Source organism: Podarcis muralis, chromosome 2 (assembly GCF_964188315.1).
Source record: "Podarcis muralis chromosome 2, rPodMur119.hap1.1, whole genome shotgun sequence".
NCBI lineage: Eukaryota > Metazoa > Chordata > Lepidosauria > Squamata > Lacertidae > Podarcis > Podarcis muralis.
The window spans coordinates 83,498,377-83,519,225 of NC_135656.1; the positions used below are offsets into that span (position 1 = coordinate 83,498,377).

Consider the following 20,849-nt stretch of genomic DNA (forward strand, 5'->3'; position numbering starts at 1 on the left):
AAATTTTATTATGTTATCTCCAAAATTGATTGAGCTATAATAATATGCTGATATTTTGGCTTTATAATAGCCTCCAAGATCTTCAGGATGAGGCCTGTTTTCATCACCCCTGTCCCTGAAACTGGGATACACCATATTTCCAAAGATTCTCAGCCCTAGGGCAGATGTCGAGATCCTTTGGTCCTTCATCGGCCCCATCAATCATTGCCAATGGCCAGGGATTATGGGAGAACATCTGCACCAGGGGAAGGGTAGGGAACTTTTATTTCTATTCCAAAGGCCACATTTCATTGTGAGTAACCTCATCCCAGTCAGGCAAGAGCATTTGTGAAGGGGGGGCTGATGAAGAGTTTAGCCTGGAGAATGCAGAACAACAAGAATGTCTGAAGGGGCCCTAGGCAGCAAAAACAATGCAGGAGGCAGCACTCCAGAGGCGTACTCATTGTCTCTCAAGACCTAACAGCTAACAGTAGTAGTGTAATCCTAACCATTTCCTTAGAAGTCTCACTGAGTTCAATGCACTCTTTGTGTCGTTAAAAGCCTCTTCATTTTCTAACATTTTTCTCTCTATGCAGAGTGAAAATTTCACTCATCCTGCAAACACTGATTTGCACACCTGTGACAAATGAAACAACTGTGTTTTGATTGGCTGAAGTAGAAAGCATCTTATTCTGACAAATGAGAAGTCTTGCCATAAAGAGACGTGCATGACAATTTTGCTCTACACCAATGATTTATTTTTGTTATCTTGGAATGAAATTTGACTTAGAAGGATGCTGGTTAAATTTGGACAGCTGTGTAAAAAAGAGCATCTAAAAACTACAATAAAACCAAGGTATTTGGCAAGAGGACTACCAAGTCCAGGTAGACTCTAGAGCAGCCTTTCTCAACTTGTGGATCCCCAGATGTTGTTGAACTACAACTCCCATCATCCCTAGCTAGCAAGGCCAGAGCTCAGCTCAGGGATGATGGGAGTTGTAGTCCAACAACATCTGGGTTGAGATGGTTGAGAACCGCTGTTCTAGAGGGTCACACCCTTGAGCAAGTACCCAGATTTAAATATCTTGGATTACTGTACTTATCGATGGAAAGTCACCATGGAAACCCCATCTGGAAGCAATTAAGCTAATATCTGGCCGTTCTACTGGGCACCTATATAGGTTCTTCCATTCAAAGGGCAGGCAGTTCATCAACCCAGCTATTAAGATCTTTGTCTCTAAAATCATCGCCAAAACGCTCTACGGAGCTGACATATGAGGAATTGGTGTTAAATCTGAAATAGACACCCCCAAGAATAAATTTATGAGGCAGATTTTAGGGCTTCCTTGCTGTACACCGGCAACCCACCTTAGAGCTGAGTTGGGCCTCCCCTTGCTAGCAGCCAGAATTGATCTAGCCTATCTGAGATACTGACACAGCCTAAATGCCTTCAAGGATCGTACTCTTATTAAGCTCTGCTGGTTAGAGCAACTAAGGACACGGGGTTGGGCACAAAAGTGCCAAGATTAGTTTAGGGCTTATAATCTTCAAATGGAGAACTACTTAGCCCTTAGCCCACATGACCTTAGAAATTGGATTTTTGGTCAGGGTGCCAACCAAGATGGCATGCATCCATTGCCACCAGTTACTCTACTTGGTACCCCCAAATTAAGACCAATCACTCAAGGCCCTGTTACCTTGAGACTCTGACCTTCCCACAACTACGCAGGGCCTTTGTAGAACTAACATTTCAACAGATGTCCTCAGCATATTTAGAGGGGAGATATTGGGGAATTTCTCATGTGGATCACAAATGTATATACGGATGCAATCAGGTAGAGGACACCCCACACTATTTACTGATTTGCCCCCTGTATACAACACCCAGAGGAAAATTTATATCACCAATTCTTAATTGGCTTTCAGGTCAATCCGCACAGGAAGTGACAGTTCAACTCCTAGCAGATAAACATCTATATATTATACACCAGGTAGCCAAATTTGTGCTGGCAACCAAGAAGCTCCGTTCCAGCTATGTGAATGCACTCCAATCTTCAGTTTTAATGTTGTAAATTTCTTTTTCTCTTGTAAACTGCTACAGGTTACATTGTATGATTTTAAGTGAAAGTGTCCTTTTATTATCTGTCGTCCATTGTAAAAACCTTTGGCTATACAGTAAGACTGATTGATTGACTAGGGCGTGAAAGTTTTTGATGCAGCTTTTGTTCTTCAGCTTTGAAGCAAGTTATCAAACAAATGTTGCCAAAACTCTTCTATGTACTCATTGGTAGAGATTTCAAAAGTTTGAAAAGCAGGCCTATAAATGGCGAATATGAAGAGTTTAGTTGACAACAGCAATCCCTCTAAAGACTCCTTATCGATTTAAATAGCAACATGTTATAAAAGTGAAAGGTTGCCTCATTTATTACTCCTGGAATCAAGCCACCAACACCCTGGTTCCACCCATAGCTATTTTGAAGTAACTTATTGGATTCAGTGCTGCTTTTTCCAAACAGATGTGCGTGCACAGACTTGCTGGTATGCAGCACAAACCTAAACAGTGGTGGCTGGTACCCATTGACAGTGGCACACCAGAAGGCGGGGACACCAACAGTAGGTGGAATCAGAGTCACTTGATTCCTCCCTGCTGAGTTCCGCAAGGCCTAAGGAGGGGGAAGATGACCCAGTGCAATCTTCTGGACTGGATGTGAAGAGGGCAAGGCAGTGGGAGCTGGTGGCGGGCCAACTGAGGATGGTGGGGAAGTGCCCCATTTGCCCTAATGGACCAGCCTCGACGAATCCTAAGCATGTTTACTGAGGAACAAGTCCCAATGAATTCAGTGGGATGTCCTGTGAAGTAATCAAGGGTCATACATGTTTTTCGGTTTTAGTTGTTCCAAACACAGAACATTCAAATGGAGCTGTACCTTTTCTCTGCAAAGTGAGCAACCTGAAAACAGGTTAATCATACTTGCTACGGTTCAAAGGAAGGTTGTGTACTATGGAAAGGAACATTAATCTACAGTAGGAAGATTATACTAGGACTAACCCAAATCCTGCTATTAATGGGACTGCTCAAAATAGTTTTTAGAACAAACTAGTGATCTGGTGATCTGTTTTAGAGTATTCACTTTGCTGCTACACATTTTTGCATCCTATTAATAATATAAGGGACATGGGTGGCGCTGTGGGTTAAACCACAGAGCCTAGGACTTGCCGATCAGAAGGTCGGCGGTTCAAATCCCCGCAACAGGGTGAGCTCCTGTTGCTCGGTCCCAGCTCCTGCCCACCTAGCAGTTCAAAAGCACAAAGTGCAAGTAGATAAATAAGTACCGCTCTGACGGGAAGGTAAACGGCATTTCCGTGTGCTGTTCTGGTTCGTCAGAAGCGGCTTAGTCATGCTGGTCACATGACCCAGAAGCTGTACACCGGCTCCCTCGGCCAATAAAGAGAGATGAGTGCCGCAACCCCAGAGTCAGCCACGACTGGACCTAATGGTCAGGGGTCCCTTTACCTTTACTAATAATATATACATAAGTGTGAACTATGCATATTTACTTAGAAGATCTCTGTGAGTTCAAAGGGTTTTACTCCCAAGTCAGTGTGCACTTCTAGGTTGTTTTGTTTGTTTGGAGGCTGCCTGTTATGCAGATGCTGTGCAACTTCAAAGTTATATAGAAGTGTTGGTCATCTCGTCCAACCCCCTGAAAAGCAGTAATCTCAAATGCTTAAAAACTAAAGCATCCATGGCAGACCCAATCTCTATTTAAAAACATCCAAGGAGAGTCTACAATTTTCTGAGAGAATTTGTTCCACCATTGAACAGCTCTTACTGTCAGAGATTTCTTCCTGGAGAAGAGGCTCAAAGCAGACCTGTGGGGGGCAGATGGGTACGCTTGCCTGTGGGCCTTGGAGGGCTAAGCTGGTCAGGGTCCTCCGTCAAGGACCAGCTGCCTTTTTTGTTTGAATTGATAAGTTTATTCTAACAAGACTCTCACCCTGGGCCTCAGATAAGCTCTGCCCTGACCTGGCTCAAAGTCTTCCATACTCCCTTATGCATGGGATGTGGAATAAACAGAGCTTTTTCTCTCAGCCCTAGAATCACTGTTAGTATGAACTTCTGCTATTATCATTGTGCACTGTATTTTCTTAATAAACCAACTATATAGAAATGTAACATATTACACAGGAATATACCCGTAATACAGTAGTTATTAAAATTAAATTCCCATACAAATGGTAGAGCAAACATTGAAGTACTCGGAAAAAGCAGCTCCTAATCTTATATCTAGAGGTAGCCCTGTTATTCTGTTAGCAGTCTCCTGGCACCTGAAAAATCAACAAAGTGGATTGTAGCCCATGGAAGTTTATGCATTATAACTTTATTATAATTGATTCGCCACTCAACCTAATTTCCGTTTTCTATAAAACTGTTCTCTGTGTTTTCCCATAAAGACCTGGACACACTCTCTCACACAAGTGTAATTTATTACAGTTTTGCTTTTCTCACACTAATCCCATTGGCTGTTTTGCCCTCTGCTTTAACTAGAGACTTCGTAATTTGAAAACCGTATGTTAGAATTTTGGAAAGGTTACATTGGAGAATAAAGGTCTCCCTGGATAAGCAGCTTACTTCTCCAAGAACAGTTTACTGCCTATTTTTTTTTTAAAAAAATATTCGAACATCTGACCCAGTGGTATCCATTACTACGGCTGCTGCAATCTGACGCATTCCGGCAGCTTTCAGCCTGACGTTTTCTTTTACAGCTGAGGAGGCTCCTCCCTTCGCACCCTCGGTCACGTGACGGGGAGGGCCCCCCGCTCCCTCTCTGTCGTCCGCGCTGCCATCTTGGAGCGCCGACGGCCTCTGGGCGCCGCCATCTTGTCTTTCTCTCGGCGTGGAGGGCGCCATCTTGTGCCCGCCTGATGAATGAACCTTGCCGCGAGGGAGGGGAGTCTATCCGGTTCGCTCGGCTGCTCAGTCTCTCGGCGTGGCCAGCCATGGAGAGCCGCGCCGCTCGCGTCTCCCTCCTCCTCCTCCTCTGCTTGGGGGGCGCCCTGGCTGCCCCGGAGCTGGTCAACGAAGAAGTGAAGAGGACCGTGGACCTCGGCACTCACCTGGCCAAAGTGACGACCGAGCTGAGCCTGGCCAACCCCGCGGGGGGCTCCGGGTCGGCCGCCTCCTTCCTGCTGGCCCTGGACCCGGGCCTGGAAAGCCACCTGGCCTACCTGGGGGTGCAGGTGAGCGAGCTACTGGCGGGACGCGCAGCCTCCGCGGCCTTCCGCTTCCGAAGCCCTTCCCGCCGCGCCTCATGCCTCGGAGCCCCGTGAGCCTCGCTCGCCCTCTCCCTCCGGCCTCTCGCAGAGACGGCGCCCTCGGCCAGCCCTGGCGCCTCCCCGCTCGCGCTTCTCCTTTTCCTTCTGCGCGCGGGGCAAGTGTTTCTAGGAGTTATGCTTCTGCCTTTCTTTCGCCTTCCCTCGCCGCGCCCAGGCTTCGAAAAGCATCTGCCCCCTCCAACCCACTTTGCCTTCGCCTCTTGGTTTTTCCTGGGCATCTGCCTCCATTCCCTGCAGCTTTTCATTCCCTAATAAGTTCGCTTATTGGTACCGAGCTATTGGCATTTGAGCGGATATAATTTCCAAAACATCTCCTCCCCTCGCCTCAACAACGCTTTAGCATTGCATTTCAGGGGTTTGTCTTTCTTAACTGTACTGGCTGTAGTGTGTTTGGCTCCTTTCCCCGTATACTTAGCAGGGATGGAGGCTAAACTGCAGATTTGGGGTGGCTATCTCCTTTTCGTAGAGGAGGCCGTGCTGCAGAGATATATGGGCCACGAAGAAAACCCTATCAGTTTTTTGTCCACCCGAAATAAAAGCCTGGGATCTTCTGGGCAGCACACATAGTGGATTGTGATCTGGGAATGCAGTGTTAGCAGAATATGTGATCCATGTTGGCGTGGGGGTGGAAATAGAGGTCTTTTCTAAAGTTACACGTAAGCTGCCCTTTGGGGGTTTGCCAGCTTTTTGACCCAGATAATGTCATGGAAAGGGTTGTCACTTTGCAGCAGTGCTCACCACGTATTTGTTTTATTTCTCCTCTTCCTGGCTGCTGACTCCCTTCAGAGCTGCCGCTGTAGTAAATGGCCTGGCATATACTGACACGTAAGCGTAAGTGCTGCAATCCGAGAGCAACCAGTGGCAACCTAGAGGGAAGGAGGCGTGGATCTCAAGGCATGTCTATAAAACCGCATAACGCATGCGTTTGCAAGGCCTGTGGCTAGCTGAACAGCAGGCTGCTGGCATCAGAACATTTAAGTGGCTTATTATTATTCATTGCTGCCTGTGTTTCCTGCCTGCCTGCAGTAATTGGAGGTGTTCGTAAATGTGAGCTTAGGAGAAAGCCTTTCTAGAAGGTGTGTTTTAGCTGCTTCTATCTGTGTGGCAACGTGTTAATGAAAACGGTTAGTTGAAGCTCTGTCCTGAATCATGAATAGCTGCAGATATCATAGTGGAGTGCGCTCTGTTATTAGAAAGTTAGCAGTCACAGCTATTTGGGAAGGACTGTAGCTTGGTGGTAGAGCATCTGATTTGAATATAGAAAGTCCTATGTTCAATCCCTAGTATTCCTAGAGAGGACTAGGAGAAAGCCCAGTCTGAAATCCCGGATAGTGGCTTCCAGTCAGTGAGCTGGATGGACCAGTGGCCTGACTTGATAAAAGGTCGCTTCTTATGTTCCCATTTGCTGCAGAGAATTCATTCCACAAGGCAACTTGATTTTAAGGAATGTAATAGCAGCTAGAAAGCTGAACTAAGCTTATTTTGCCTTTGGAAGAAAGGGTTGTAAGTAAGTACAATAAAGGTAGGTGAAGGCAGTAAGGGTAGTGGACTGAGTCTTTGGCACTGTATCTAATGGCCAAAAGTGAGCTCATTGGAACCTAGGCCCTGCTCCCTATGCAATCACAGTTTCTATAGGGGTCTTCCCCAACCTGGTGCCCTTCAGCTGGTTCCCAGTCAACCTGGGTAGTGGTGTCAAAAACAATGGGAGGACACCAGGTTAGGCAAAGCTACCCCCAAGTATGATTTCTCATGTTATTTACAGTCCCATTCTAAATAATGGAACTTGCTTCCTTGTAACTATATGCATAGGATAACTGCCGTTGTCTTCTATTTCATCATTTTGCAAAATGGGAATACTTGCTGGCCTATGGGATAGTGGATAATGCTGAATATGGATAGGCATTGCACTCTCATACTTTAATTTTTTGATAGTCCTTGGACAATCAAGATAGTCCTTGGACAATCAGATACTGGTTGCAGTATCTGGTAGTTTTGATCCATCTTAGAGTTACAGTGAGAGGCCTGTGAAGCCCTTTGTAGATTAAAAATGGAAGTAATTATTATTTTTGACCTGGGGGTAGGTGTACATATATATTTGGGTCTGAAGATATGAATTATCAGTAAAATAATTCTACATCCTAGCCATGCCTTTACTTTCTAGTGAACCCTTTCCCAAGGACCTGAAAGCATCACATGTATCTTTTTTAATTTTGGCCAGTTTACTCTCAAATTAAGAAGAAAAGTGCTGTCAGGTGCATCATCTGTCCTTGTAACATTGGGGAGGCTGTTGGGGAAAGTAAAATCAGGACTGTTTTCAACAAATCATGTCATCCAACACTTGTCTGTCTAGTTGTGGCTATTCAGTGAGTTCTCACAAAAGACTTCTGGTAGAAGTACAGTAAGTCTTTGATCAGAACTTGCATCCCATAAATCACTATTGTATGTCTCTTGTTCTGAAGCTAACACAGTAACAGGGTTCCAGAACTTGCCTACCTGCTTGCCAGCAGTGTGTGTACTCCCTGTCCAGTAAGCAGAAGAAAAATGTGCTTTGTCTCTGTTGTTTTGGCTTTTGCAGAAAGCACCAGTAGTGCCTCACTGTTGCTTTAGAATCACAGAAGCCAAATTCAGAGGGGAAGGATTTGCCTCTTCAAACTCACCACAGAGAAAAGGGAGGAATGCTTTCTCATAGTTTGAAATTTGCAGGAGACAGCAGCACATTGTTGCTTGCTCCTTCTGCAGGATCCCTTCAGAAGGGCAAACACCCCTCCATTCTCCAGGTTCTTCAAAATGCCGCAGGACTCCAGGAAGGAAGGGGTGAATGACAGCTACAGACAATGGGCTTGGCTAGTAATCTAAGCCAGCATTTACGTGTTCTTGTATAAGAGTCTCAAGGGTTTAACAGACCTCTGTGTACGTTGCTTTTTGATAATGCTTCAGGGTTTGTGGAGTTAGCCAACAACTTGTTCATGATTGGATGGCTAATTATTGGTGTGTGTGTGTGTGTGTGTGTGTGTGTGTGTGTGTGTCAAATTGAAATGTGTCTTTGCTGACTTGCAGACCCCTGGGAGTAGGAATTAGCACTTGTGATGAATTCAGCTGTCTCAGATGGAAACTGTAAATGGTAACAATGACCAATCTTGAATTTAATCTTTTGTTATAGGTGAAAGGCGAGGAAGAAGAAGAGAGTACTCTTGAGTTGAAGGAGACAAAGGTAAAAGGTAAAAGGTGAGTTTTGCCAAGGGAAACTATATCATATCCAGGTTTGCCACAAAATATACCCTGAAGAATTTGCGCCCAGTCTGTATGACGCATATACTTAGCACATTCAGACTTTATATTTTTGTAATTTCCAAAGTGTTTCTTAAAAAATAAATATTGTACTAGGTCAGAGACGTTTGCTTGTAGCCCTGCAGAATCATAGAAAATCTAAGACTTCAGATACTATTTTAATAGTGGCTTTCTTTTTGGTTATTGGATTAAAAAATTAAGAAAAATAACTCTAATCTGACAATTCTGATGACATGCAGTTATCACTTGAAATTGAGAGGCATAGTAATTCACAGAGTTGCATTATAATCTGCTTGCTTCTTAGAAGCCTAAACCTGTCTATTGGAAACAAAAATTATCATTATCATTATTTACCTGCCCGCAGAATGGGTTACAACATTACAACACCATACTAGTAAAACAACTTACAATTACAGAAATAAGGTGGGTTCTATCAATGTAAACCTCAAGTGTCAAAGGCCAGGGCAAAGAGGTGTGTCTTCAGCGTTCACCATAATGAAAGTACCAGATGCACCTCTGTGGGGAGGGAGTTCAGAACTTAGGGGCTGCCACAGAAAATACCCTCTCCTAGGCCACCGCCACGTAAGCTTTTGAATGCAGAAGAACTACCAAGTGTGCCTGCTCTGGCAATCTTAGCACCTAAGAGAGTGGGGTGGGAAATATAGCCTGCATGTATTGAGGAGCTAGGAAGAGCTGTTACAGAGTTGTGAAAAGAATGCTGTTGAAAGAAAGAAAGGATGTATTTGAATATGCTGAAAAGGAATGTGCTGGCCCTGATAGATGAGCTTTTTAGCTTTGTACTGTCTCTCCTGATAAGACTCCAGTTGCTTAGTTACCTGATAAGACCCATGCTATGTATGGTACTTGGGTATTGTGCATGTGTTAGGAGCTTAGAAACCTTATAAAAAACTCAGGTATTCCTAGGGATGCTGGAATTCACCCTGTTGACTCCCCCCAAATATTACATTTGACCAAATAAAGCTGTCTTAAACTTTCCTTGGTGTACTTCTTGAAGAAATCCACAACAAGGGTCTGTAAGGAAGGAGGTGGTCTTTTAGGTATTTGGGGCCTGAGTCGTTTAGGGCTTTGAACATTAATGTGAGTGGCTTGAACTGTGCCCAGAAATGAACTGGCAACCAGTGCAGCTGTTTTAGCACAGGAGGTTATGCGAGATCTGAACTAAACTGCAACCAGTAATCTAGCTGCTGCATTTTGGACCAATCAAAGTTTCCAAGTCATTTTCAAGGGCAGCCTTGTACAGAGTGCATTGCTGTAATCCAGTCTGGAAGTTACCAGATCATGGAGTGGCCAAGTGATCTGTATCCAAAATGGGCTGTAGTTGGCGAACCGGCTGGAACTGAAAAAAGGCATTCCTAGCCACCTGGTCCTCCAGTGACACTTTAAATCCAGGAAAATGCCTTCCCCAGCTACAAACCTGCTCCTCTCACTGGAGTGCAAGGCAGACTGCCTCCCCACCTCCAAGGTGTGAAAATGGGGCACACAACTCCTCTGTCTTCTCAGGATTCAGCTTCAGTTTTATTAGCTCGCATCCAGCCTATCTGTTGTCAGTCGTTACTGACCAGTCTTTAAAAGCTAATGCAATATATCTTTTGACATTTAAATCAAACTGTTAGCTGTTATAACATTAGTCAGTTGAGATCAGGGTTCTCTGAAATAGCAAACGTTCCCAAGAGTCCATGTTCTGATTGCTGACAGCAGTGGGCCACGTTACTGCCACTCTGATTAAACCCAGGCTAGTATAACTGAGCTAGGAATGCAAAGATGGTTTTAGTATCCACAGCATTGAATTTATTATTACATTTATATTTCATTTTTTATGCTCACAACAACCTTGTGAAATAGATTAGGCTGAGAAACTCAGACTAGTCCAAGTGGGGATTTGAACTTTAGTCTACACTCAAACCACTATGTGGCCCAAAACTGCAGCAGACAAATGAAGGTGGAGATGATATATTCTTCAGTGAGAATCTTTGTTGAGCTTCTTTCCATGCTTATGGGTGTCTGTAAAGCCAGCAGAGCCAGATTGATTTTTCTATCTGTTTTTCTCCTTTCCAGTGGCAAATTCTTCACTGTAAAACTGCCATCTCCTTTGGCTCCAGGTGGAAAGATTCGCTTATCTCTTGAAACGGTTTTTACACATGTCCTTCAGCCGTACCCAACTCATATCACCCAAGCAGAGAAACAGTTTGTGGTTTTTGAGGGCAATCATTATTTTTACTCTCCGTATCCAACCAAGACCCAAACTACTCGGATTAAACTGGCCTCAAGGAATGTGGAAAGCTACACCAAACTAGGCAATCCTAGTCGATCAGAGGACATGATTGAATATGGACCCTTCAGGGATGTTCCACCATACAGTGAGGTAAACTCTTAATCCCAGCTAACGTTCCTAGGAGAGAAACTGTTTAAAAGGAATTTGTCACTCATGTAGAATTAAAATACATTCATGCCATTCTGCTGTGTCAAATGATTAATATAAATCCAAAAGCCAGGAATGTAAGGGGCTTAAAAGGAACTAAAGTAAACTAAAGCTGCCTTGTATGTAACAACTCCACCTGTTCATTGTGGGTGGACAAAGAATACCACACAGGTGAGTACATGAGGTTATATGCACGTCAGTGAGTGGACTAGAGAAGGAGAGAGAGATTGCTGTGTTCCTCTGCCTGCCAGCCTTTGGCACAAGACAGTATTTTTGCAGGTCTGCCAAGAGGCTTCTTCTCCTCCCTGGCCAGCACAGAAACATGCTAGTATTTACAAGATTCAGCCAAAGGGCACCAAGCCTTTAATCTTTCAAAACAGACAGGGCACTTTTTGTGTGCGCGCTATTGCAGATTTCTAATGGGCTCAGAAAAAGTAATGCAGCCACTGTCTATGGACATTGCTCACATCATCCCACATGTGGTTTCTCAGCATAGACACCTTCCGACTGGGATAGCTCAGTCAGTAAAGCATGAGACTCTTCATCTCAGGGTCATGAGTTCAAGCCCCACGATAGGCAAAATATTCTGGCATTGCAGAGGGTTGGATGAGATGACCCTCATGGTCCCTTCCATCACTACAGTTCCATGATTCTAAGTGGATATTGGGGGTAGGCAAGAAAATACTGTTTCCTTAATGCCCTGCTTATGAGCTTCTCAGAAGCTTACTTGTGTCGGAGGCTGAATGCTGGACAAGATGGATCCTTGCTAGATCTAGCCAACATTTCTTAATGAGTATTGTGCAATATTTCAGTCAATACACAGATTGTGTAATACCTCAACAAAAATGACCGAGAGTCTGATTTGCAAGTAGGTCTTCTTAATAGGCATTGCTGTGAATGAAATGGCTTTTTCTACAACACACTTGAGGACAGAAAGTCTTCAGTCTCTATTTTGATTTTTCTCCTTAGGATAACCTTAAGGTGCACTATGAAAACAACAGTCCATTCCTGACTATCACTACCATGACACGTGTCATTGAAGTTTCTCACTGGGGCAATATTGCTGTAGAAGAGACTGTTGACTTGAAGCACACAGGAGCTGTGCTCAAAGGGCCTTTCTCCAGATATGACTACCAAAGACAGCCGGACAGTGGAATATCCTCTGTGAAGTCTTTCAAGGTCTGCCCTTGCATATTTCTCTTTGTCTTAAAAGGAGCCTCAGGGGTGTGGGTGTAAGTAAAGAGTTCCTCTCTCCCTTGCCAGAAAGGACCAGGCTTTGTAGGTAGGGAAGGGGACAGCAAGGAAGCATTACTACTGATCTCCTTTTGAGGAGATGGTGCCTTACTGGAAACTTTCTGTCCCTTTTTTATGTTGCTTCTTGTTTCTGATATGGAAGTACAGGCTTAGGGCGCAATCCTAACCCTACTTGTCTGGGAACAAGCCCCATTGAAATCAGTAAGACTTAGGTCTGTTTAAATATGGTTAGGATTGCAGCCTTAGGTTGCTTGCCTTCCCCACCATTCTTCTGTTTTGGAACAAAGCTAAAGGAGGCAGTGGGTGAGAAGATTCCCTTTCTAACTTTTGGAAGAATTGCTCAGACAGCATTTTAAAACTAAAAGGTATTAAATATTAAAATAATTACAGTGATTGACTTAGGAAGCACAGTACAGTGGTACCTCGGGTTACATACGCTTCAGGCTACAGACTCCGCTAACCCAGAAATAATACCTCGGGTTAATAACTTTGCTTCAGGTTGAGAACAGAAATCGTGCGGCGGCAGCAGGAGGCTCCATTAGCTAAAGTGGTGCTTCAGGTTAAGAACAGTTTCAGGTTAAGAACGGACCTCCGGAACGAATTAAGTACTTAACCCGAGGTACCACTGTAATTAAAATAATAATAATAATAATTTATTATTTATACCCCGCCCATCTGGCTGGGCCTCCCCAGCTACTCTGGGCGGCTTCCATAAAAACCAAAAATACAGTAAAATATCACACGTTAAAAACTTCCCTGAACAGGGCTGCCTTAAGATGTCTTCTGAATGTCAGGTAGTTGTTTATCGCTTTGACATCTGCTGGAAGGGCATTCCACAGGGCGGGCGCCACCACCGAGAAGGCCCTCTGCCTGGTTCCCTGTAGCTTTGCTTCTCGCAATGAGGGAACCGCCAGAAGGCCCTCGGCGTTGGACCTCAGCGTCTGGGCAGAATGATGGGGGTGGAGACGCTCCTTCAGGTATACTGGACCGAGGCCGTTTAGGGCTTTAAAGGTCAGCACCAACACTTTGAATTGTGCTCGGAAACGTACTGGGAGCCAATGTAGGTCTTTCAAGACCGGTGTTATATGGTCTCGGGGGCCGCCCCCAGTCACCAGTCTAGCTGCCGCATTCTGGATTAGTTGTAGTTTCAGAGTCACCTTCAAAGGTAGCCCCACGTAGAGCGCATTGCAGTAGTCCAAGCAGGAGATAACCAGAGCATGCACCACTCTGGCGAGACAGTCCGCAGGCAGATAGGGTCTCAGCCTACGTACCAGATGGAGCTGGTAAACAGCTGCCCTGGACACAGATTTGACCTGTGCCTCCATGGACAGCTGTGAGTCCAAAATGACTCCCAGGCTGCACACCTGGTCCTTCAGGGGCACAGTTACCCCATTCAGGACCAGGGAATCCTCCACACCTGCCCGCCTCCTGTCCCCCAAAAACAGTACTTCTGTCTTGTCAGGATTCAACCTCAATCTGTTAGCCGCCATCCATCCTCCAACCGCCTCCAGACACTCACACAGGACCTTCACCGCCCTCACTGGTTCTGATTTAAAAGAGAGGTAGAGCTGGGTATCATCCGCATACTGATGAACACCCAGCCCAAACCTCCTGATGATCTCTCCCAGCGGCTACATGTAAATGTTGAAAAGCATGGGGGAGAGGACAGAACCCTGAGGCACCCCACAAGTGAGAGCCCAGGGGTCTGAACACTCATCCCCCACCACCACTTTCTGAACACGGCCCAGGAGGAAGGAGCGGAACCACTGTATGACAGTGCCTCCAGCTCCCAGCCCCTGAAGACGGTCCAGAAGGATGGTATGGTCGATGGTATCAAACGCCGCTGAGAGATTCAGCAGAACTAGGAAACAGCTCTCACCTTTGTCCCTAGACCGCCGGAGATCATCAACCAGTGCGACCAAGGCAGTTTCAGTCCCAAAAGGTACATACAGTGGTACCTTGGGTTACAAACTTAATCCGTTCTGGAGGTCTGTTCTTTGACCAAAGTGTTCTTAACCTGAGCTGTGTGCTTTCCCTGATGAGGCCTCCCACCGCCGGTGTTCGTCTTCCATTCATCTTCCGGGGCAAAGTGTGCTAACCGGAACACCTACGTCCTGTTTTGCGGAGTCCGTTGTTCAAAGTGTTCGTTAACAGGACTGTTCATTGACCAAGGTAGCATTGTATTGTACTCTTTAGAAATGTAGGCACTATATTTAGAACCTGATGACTTTGAAGGAAAGATCAGGCAAGCATTGGTTTATGATACTTTAGGGCAGAGGGTTGGACTGTATGACCAGAATCTCTTCCAATGTGATTTTTAAAATTCAGTCTGCTGTATATGATTTGCTTATACTGTGGTTGCAACTGCTGTGAGAATGGAGATAACTGCTTGCTTTTAGTGAAAATGCAGTCTTAAAAACAGTGACTAGCAAGTGCCCCAATTATCGGTAGTGGTGAATTTGACATTAAGTGCTTATCTTGCTTTTGCAGACTATCCTTCCTGCTGCTGCTCAAGATGTGTATTACAGAGATGAAATTGGCAACATATCCACCAGTCATCTCCTCATCCTGGATGACTCTGTGGAAATGGAGATCCGCCCTCGCTTCCCCCTATTTGGTGGTTGGAAGACACATTACATCATTGGTTATAACCTGCCTAGCTATGAATACCTCTTTAATCTTGGTAGGTTTCCTTGTTACGGTAGTGGCATCTGGAATATAATGTGAACAACTGGAGTACAAAGCTATTCACTGTCTGCAGTTCTATGCAGAATGGCATATTTGGAATTCCAAAGTTTCTTAGTTTTATTAATTGTGCATGTGTGCTCAGAAACCAGGTGCTGTACTGTCAAAGTGCATCTCAGTACTTCATTATATGAATTTAAATGATGCAGGCATCTCCTGAAAAATGCCATGCATGGTTAGAAGCTCCTTCAGGTTTGCTCTCAGGCACACCTCCCCCCACTTCCTACTCTCCTGACACCTTTCTGTTCCTTTCCCAAAACATACAAAATGATATACAGTGCGGTCAATGGGGGATATCCAGCTAAGCTGTACTAAGCTTTGTGCTCTGCGCAGCTTATGCTTGGTGCATAGTTCAGCGTGTTGTCACAGTAATAGTGTGGATATTGCCTAACTTTACTGCGAGTAAGCAACATGCAGCTAAAACAAGTTGTAGTGGCACTTAATGGGGTTTTTTTAAGCTCACCTTTAAACTTGTTTTACCCAACAGGGCTTTCATAGCTGGTATCCTGATACATTGAAAAAATCATAGTATCCTCTTGGTTTTTGTTTCCCAGGTGATCAGTATGCCCTGAAGATGAGATTTGTTGACCACGTGTTTGATGAGCAAGTTACAGACTCACTAACTGTAAAGATAATCCTTCCAGAAGGTGCCAAGTAAGTAATAATATGGTTGAGATCAAGGCACTTCGTGTCAGCCAAAAAACACAAGGCCTGCTTATGCATTATTCTGCTTATGGTGAAGCAAGAGGGAGCAGCATTTATGTCCCTGTTGCAATTCCACATGCCCCTGCCCTGTATAATGACAGTGTGTGGAGCATGGTTGTCTGCAGAGGAACTCGTATGTTTGAGCAGCTGCTTGTGCATGGGGACACCACTCAATCAGGATACCAACACAGCCAGGCATCCCACTTTCATGCAGCCCCTGTGTGTGAGTGGCAGCTCATGTGTACAGCTTTACTTGCAAATGACCATGCCCAAGCCATGGACATCAGAGGGCAGGGGCTAATCCAGGGCTAATTTCTCCCCCCCCCCCCAAAAAAAACCCCCCAACAACAACCAGGTTAAGTTTTTCCTGGGACAGCTAACAGTATTGTATACACCTCTGCTTGCAGGAATATCCATGTGGATAGTCCATATGACATCAGCCGGGCACCTGATGAACTTCACTACACCTATTTGGACACCTTTGGCCGTCCAGTCATAGTTGCGCACAAGAACAACCTAGTTGAGCAGCACATCCAGGATATTGTGGTAAGCATAAGCCCTTTGCTTAGATAGCATAAATAATGAGAAATACCGCGCTCATCTTTGCAGCCCAGATTGCTCTCTAGCAAGTGACACGGCTTCAGTAGCAACAGACCATGTTCATAGATCAGTGAAAAGATTGAGCTTCACTGTTGAGTTCTGAGCTGCGTCTTAAATGTGCAAGTATCTCATTGTTCTTACGTATAGGAATGTAAGGTGGGTAGCATGTCATCTTGACTAATGGAAGTTTATGCTCTTCTCACTGCTTGCCCTGCTCTTCCTAGGTGCACTATAATTTTAACAAGATCCTGATGCTGCAAGAACCTCTCCTGGTAGTTGGAGCCTTCTACATCCTGTTCTTTACAGTGATCCTCTACGTGAGGCTGGACTTCTCTATCACTAAGGTACTGCAATAGAGGCACGATGAAACAGGGAGGATGCGGCAGGAGGGTTGGTCTCACTGTTTCCTTTGGGAGAGCCCTTTCCTTGGTATTAAATGCCCTTGCACTGACTGCTGGAGTACTGGATTCGCTGCTGTTTTCATGTGAGGTAGCGCTTACTCTTTTTGTAAAATATGGATATTTTGCGAGAGCAAGCTATTACCTTATCTTTATATCAGTGGTGCTCTGAGATTTAGTAGTTTCTTAGCATAGGCAAAGTATACTTGAAATACATTAATTCTTTGAGTCAATAAATGAGCATGTTGTGTTAGGGCTTACCTTTTTCAAAGCACTGCTAAGATCCAAACTGGCCAAAATTCTTCATCTATTAATTTTCACGGAATGAAGGAGTTTTTTAAAATGGCGTTTTGGTCCATGTTTTAATTAATTTTGATTCAGTCAAGATGGCTTGCACAATGGATATCCTTGTTTTGTTATTCCATACAAGTCGAATTGAAGCAAATGGAACTCCTCAGTGTTTCTTGTTTTTGCCACTTTGCTTCAAACAACTATTTTGGTAAAGTCTGTCTGATGAATTTAGCCAGTGTAGTGAATAAGCGACAGAATTGTGAACTAGGAACTCCTTTGGTTTAGATCTTGCCTTCTCCCTTTCGACTCTCTAGATAGATTTTAGGTATGCCAATCTCTCTGCCTCGGTCTTTTATTTCCAAGGTGGAGGTTATGCTGACAGATCTTATAGGGTTGTTGTAAGGACTACCGAGAGAGCACACAAAACACTTTCTGGACACTCAGAATGCACTATATACTGTAACAAGTATTTAAGCCATTGTGCTTTTGCAGGACCCAGCAGCAGAAGCTAGGATGAAAGTTGCCTGCATCACAGAGCAAGTTCTCACCCTGGTGAATAAGAGGCTACGTCTGTACCGCCATTTTGATGAAGCTGTGAATAAGTATAAGCAGTCACGGGATATTTCAAACCTAAACAGTGGCAAAAAATCACTGGAGACTGAACATAAGGCCTTAACCAACGAAATAGCTTCATTGCAGTCCAAGCTGAAGACAGAAGGCTCTGACTTGTGTGACAAAGTAAGAATCCGTTGGCCTCCTTAGTGTGTATTGTTACTGTACTGCCCTTATTCTAAACTGCCTTTTCTCTTGTCATTCCCAAGGCAGATATTTTCCTCACACTTTAAAGAAATTCTTTTTTGTTGCCTTTGTTCTGTGTTGACAGTGTATCATGATGATTCCAGAATAATACTGCTAAAGTTGAGATTTCTAGGTTCCTTGATAGTTTTATTTCCAGGCATTCCTCCATAAGGCTGGAGAGCTTTGGGGGAATTTCCCCCAGTTTTCATTCTGCCATGGCTTTAAATATTGCGCTACCTGTATAGAATATCTAAACCAGGGCTGTCGACTATTCCAGCTTGCTGAGATGCATTGGCCAGGGTCCTCCACCACATTCAGCCAAGCCCTTCTCTCAGTGAGTAGGCCCTGAAGGTAGCAAGATTGCTCCAAATGTTTTAATGCTGTGTGGGGAATACATCAAGCCCCTCTGGCTGCATTAAGTCTTCTGGCTACCACTTACCTAACATGCCTACTGCTTTGAAATGGAATGTTTTTTTGTAAGCTGCTGCTCAACATTGGTGAGCGAAGCTTAAGGCATCCTGACTTCCCGATTTTAAGTTGTATTAATCCTTAGGCACAATTGTGGTCCGCAGGTCATTCTCTTAGCAGACCGCTTCTACTCTGCTTTGAGTGAAACTTTCACCCACAATAGGAGATCCATTCAGTGGATCACCCTGGAACTGTTGGTGAATTATAGCTATCTTGAAGATGGTCACTTTTGCCAGGATGTCAATGCATAACTTGCAACTGAAGGGCTGTTAATGCATTCTGCTCATTAATACTCAGCTGCAGTTAGCTGAAAGCTCCCTTGGTAACTGGGAGGAGGGCTGAATGGAGGGGCTGTGCACACACACGGAAGCTGTTATCTCTACATATTCCTCTGCTGATGTTTTGCTATAAAAGTATGAATGAAATGTAGCATAATCAAGTGCTCTTACGACCATGGAACCAGCCCAGACATGTTTGTTGCAGTGAGTGTCCATATTCAGAACCATTAAATGTAAAGTTTAAATGGGTGTAGCTTCTAACATAACATTGTATAGTTTGTCATATACAGTGGTGCCCCGCAAGACGAATGCCTCGCAAGACGGAAAACCCGCTAGATGAAAGGGTTTTCCGTTTTTGAGTTGCTTCGCAAGACAATTTTCCCTATGGGCTTGCTTCGCAAGATGAAAACGTCTTGCGTGTCTTGTGATTTTTTCCCTGCTTTCCCCCCCTTTTTCTAAGCCGCTAATAGCCTTTTAGCAGCTTAGCCGCTAAGCCTTTAATAGCCGCTAATAGCGCTAATCCGCTTAGCCGCTAATAGGGTTGCTTCGCAAGACGAAAAAACCGCTAGACGAAGAGAATCGCGGAACGGATTCTTTTCGTCTTGCGAGGCACCACTGTACAGTCGTACCTTGGTTTTCGAACAGCTTAGTTCTCGAGCCCTGCAAAAACCCGGAAGTGACCATTCCTGTTTGCAAACTATTTCTGGAAGCCAAACGTCCGACGGGGTTTCTGCGGCTTCCATGCATTGGTTTTCAAACGTTTTGAAAGTTGAATGGACTTCCGGAATGGATTCTGTTCGACTTCAAAAATATGACTGTAATTGTTTGCTTAGACCCTGCAAATCTACTACTTTTAGGGTGACCATAAAAATAAAATGAATGCACCCTGTTACTGTTGCTTTGTATGGCTATGGTGTTGTCCAGTCACCTAATGTTTTGTCCCAAATTTCTTCCAAGGTTAGCGAAATTCAGAAACTTGACAGCCAAGTAAAGGAGCTGGTCCTGAAATCTTCTGTGGAGGCTGAGCGGCTGGTTGTTGGCAAGCTCAAGAAGGATACATACATAGAGAATGAGAAGATGCATTCTAACAAGCGTCAGGAGCTGATCACCAAAATCGACAACATCCTTGATGCGCTATAAGTTAGAAGTAAAAAGTTTGGGAAAGAGCTAAAAGGGGTGGAAGAAGGTTCAATGAGCATACTGAGCCACACCAAGTTGGGGAATTGGGGGGGGGGGGGGAGGTGTGTCTAGGCTACAAAACTGCGGCAAGGAAAAAGTTTTTGGAAATCGCCTCCAAAATGTGGTATTAGTCACTTTTAGGACCTGTTTGCTCTGTGATACACCTACTATACAGAAGAGGTGTATTTATACCATGCCTTGGACTTAACTGAAACCATAGTCCTCAAAGTGTTAGTAGCACGACTTCAAAGTCTGCTGAGAGGCCCCCTAATTTTCAGTAGGGAAGCATGCACACAGGTCCTGTACTGGCACTGAATGTCTCAGTCAGAGAATAAATACAACTGTTTTATTCAAAGGTTTGGTAGCAAATCTTTCCTTCTGTCCTCCACCTTTGAATTTATACTTTTTTATATTTTGGAGATGGGGATACGGATAAGTAACTTGAACAAAAGATTTTTTTAAAACTATTTGTCGCACTAAATGAGATTCTTGTCCCTGAACTTTCTGAGCCTCTTTTGAAATTCAGTGTTGGGATAGAGTCCAGGGAAAGAGAAGGGAGTGGGTGAGGTTCATTTGCTTAGAAGCCTGTGCTTTTCCTCAGACGGTTGGTTTCTTTTAAAAAAAATTGTAGGGAAGATCAAACTGAAATAAAGATGTATGGATCTTCTGCCTCTATTTTCTTCTTCTTATTAGAGTGTCCTGTGCCTTTTGGATTCCTGTAATGAGCACCACATTATGTTTGATCGGCTATCTTTATCTCATGCTCCATCTTGTGTAAGAATTATGAACCTCTAAGCTGTTAAGAGCTTTTAGAATTATTACTGCGGTCAGTAACAAACTGACTTGCATTAATGCTGGTTGTAGCAATAGTTGGATCTTCCTATGAATGTGTGTGATTTTTAGGTGTTGTTTGACCTGGTCAAAACTCTGTAGAATATACTTCAAGATGTAATGCTGAATCACCTAATAATCAACCAGTGCAAAATAGCAGGTCACTAGCGGTTTCTGATGTAGGATTCTATCACTTGGAAGTTTTGTAGGCAGAACCATTTTTGTCAAACTATATGACTCCTTTTCCAGAGAGTTTAA

General features: G+C 44.3%; 1 protein-coding gene across 1 annotated transcript; it reads left to right on the top strand.

Annotated features, from left to right (window-relative positions):
- The first annotated feature begins 4,851 nt into the window (after positions 1–4,851).
- On the top strand, positions 4,852–20,435 carry RPN1 (ribophorin I). The gene is made up of 10 exons (XM_028719167.2): positions 4,852–5,220; positions 8,477–8,541; positions 10,681–10,987; positions 12,014–12,223; positions 14,789–14,981; positions 15,598–15,697; positions 16,156–16,294; positions 16,573–16,692; positions 17,530–17,775; positions 19,539–20,435. Exons 1-10 carry the CDS (start codon positions 4,906–4,908, stop codon positions 19,719–19,721), a joined length of 1,878 nt encoding a protein of 625 aa, XP_028575000.2. The 5' UTR covers positions 4,852–4,905; the 3' UTR covers positions 19,722–20,435.
- The last annotated feature ends 414 nt before the right edge of the window (positions 20,436–20,849 follow it).

What these genes read in the sequence shown, in the direction of transcription:
- RPN1 (XM_028719167.2), top strand. Translation starts at nt 4,906, where the DNA reads ATGAATGAACCTTGCCGCGAGGGAGGGGAGTCTATCCGGTTCGCTCGG. An exon ending in CCTCTGTGAAGTCTTTCAAG is followed by an intron (nt 12,224 to 14,788) that starts GTCTGCCCTTGC and finishes TTGCTTTTGCAG; the next exon opens with ACTATCCTTCCTGCTGCTGC. An exon ending in TGAATACCTCTTTAATCTTG is followed by an intron (nt 14,982 to 15,597) that starts GTAGGTTTCCTT and finishes TTTGTTTCCCAG; the next exon opens with GTGATCAGTATGCCCTGAAG.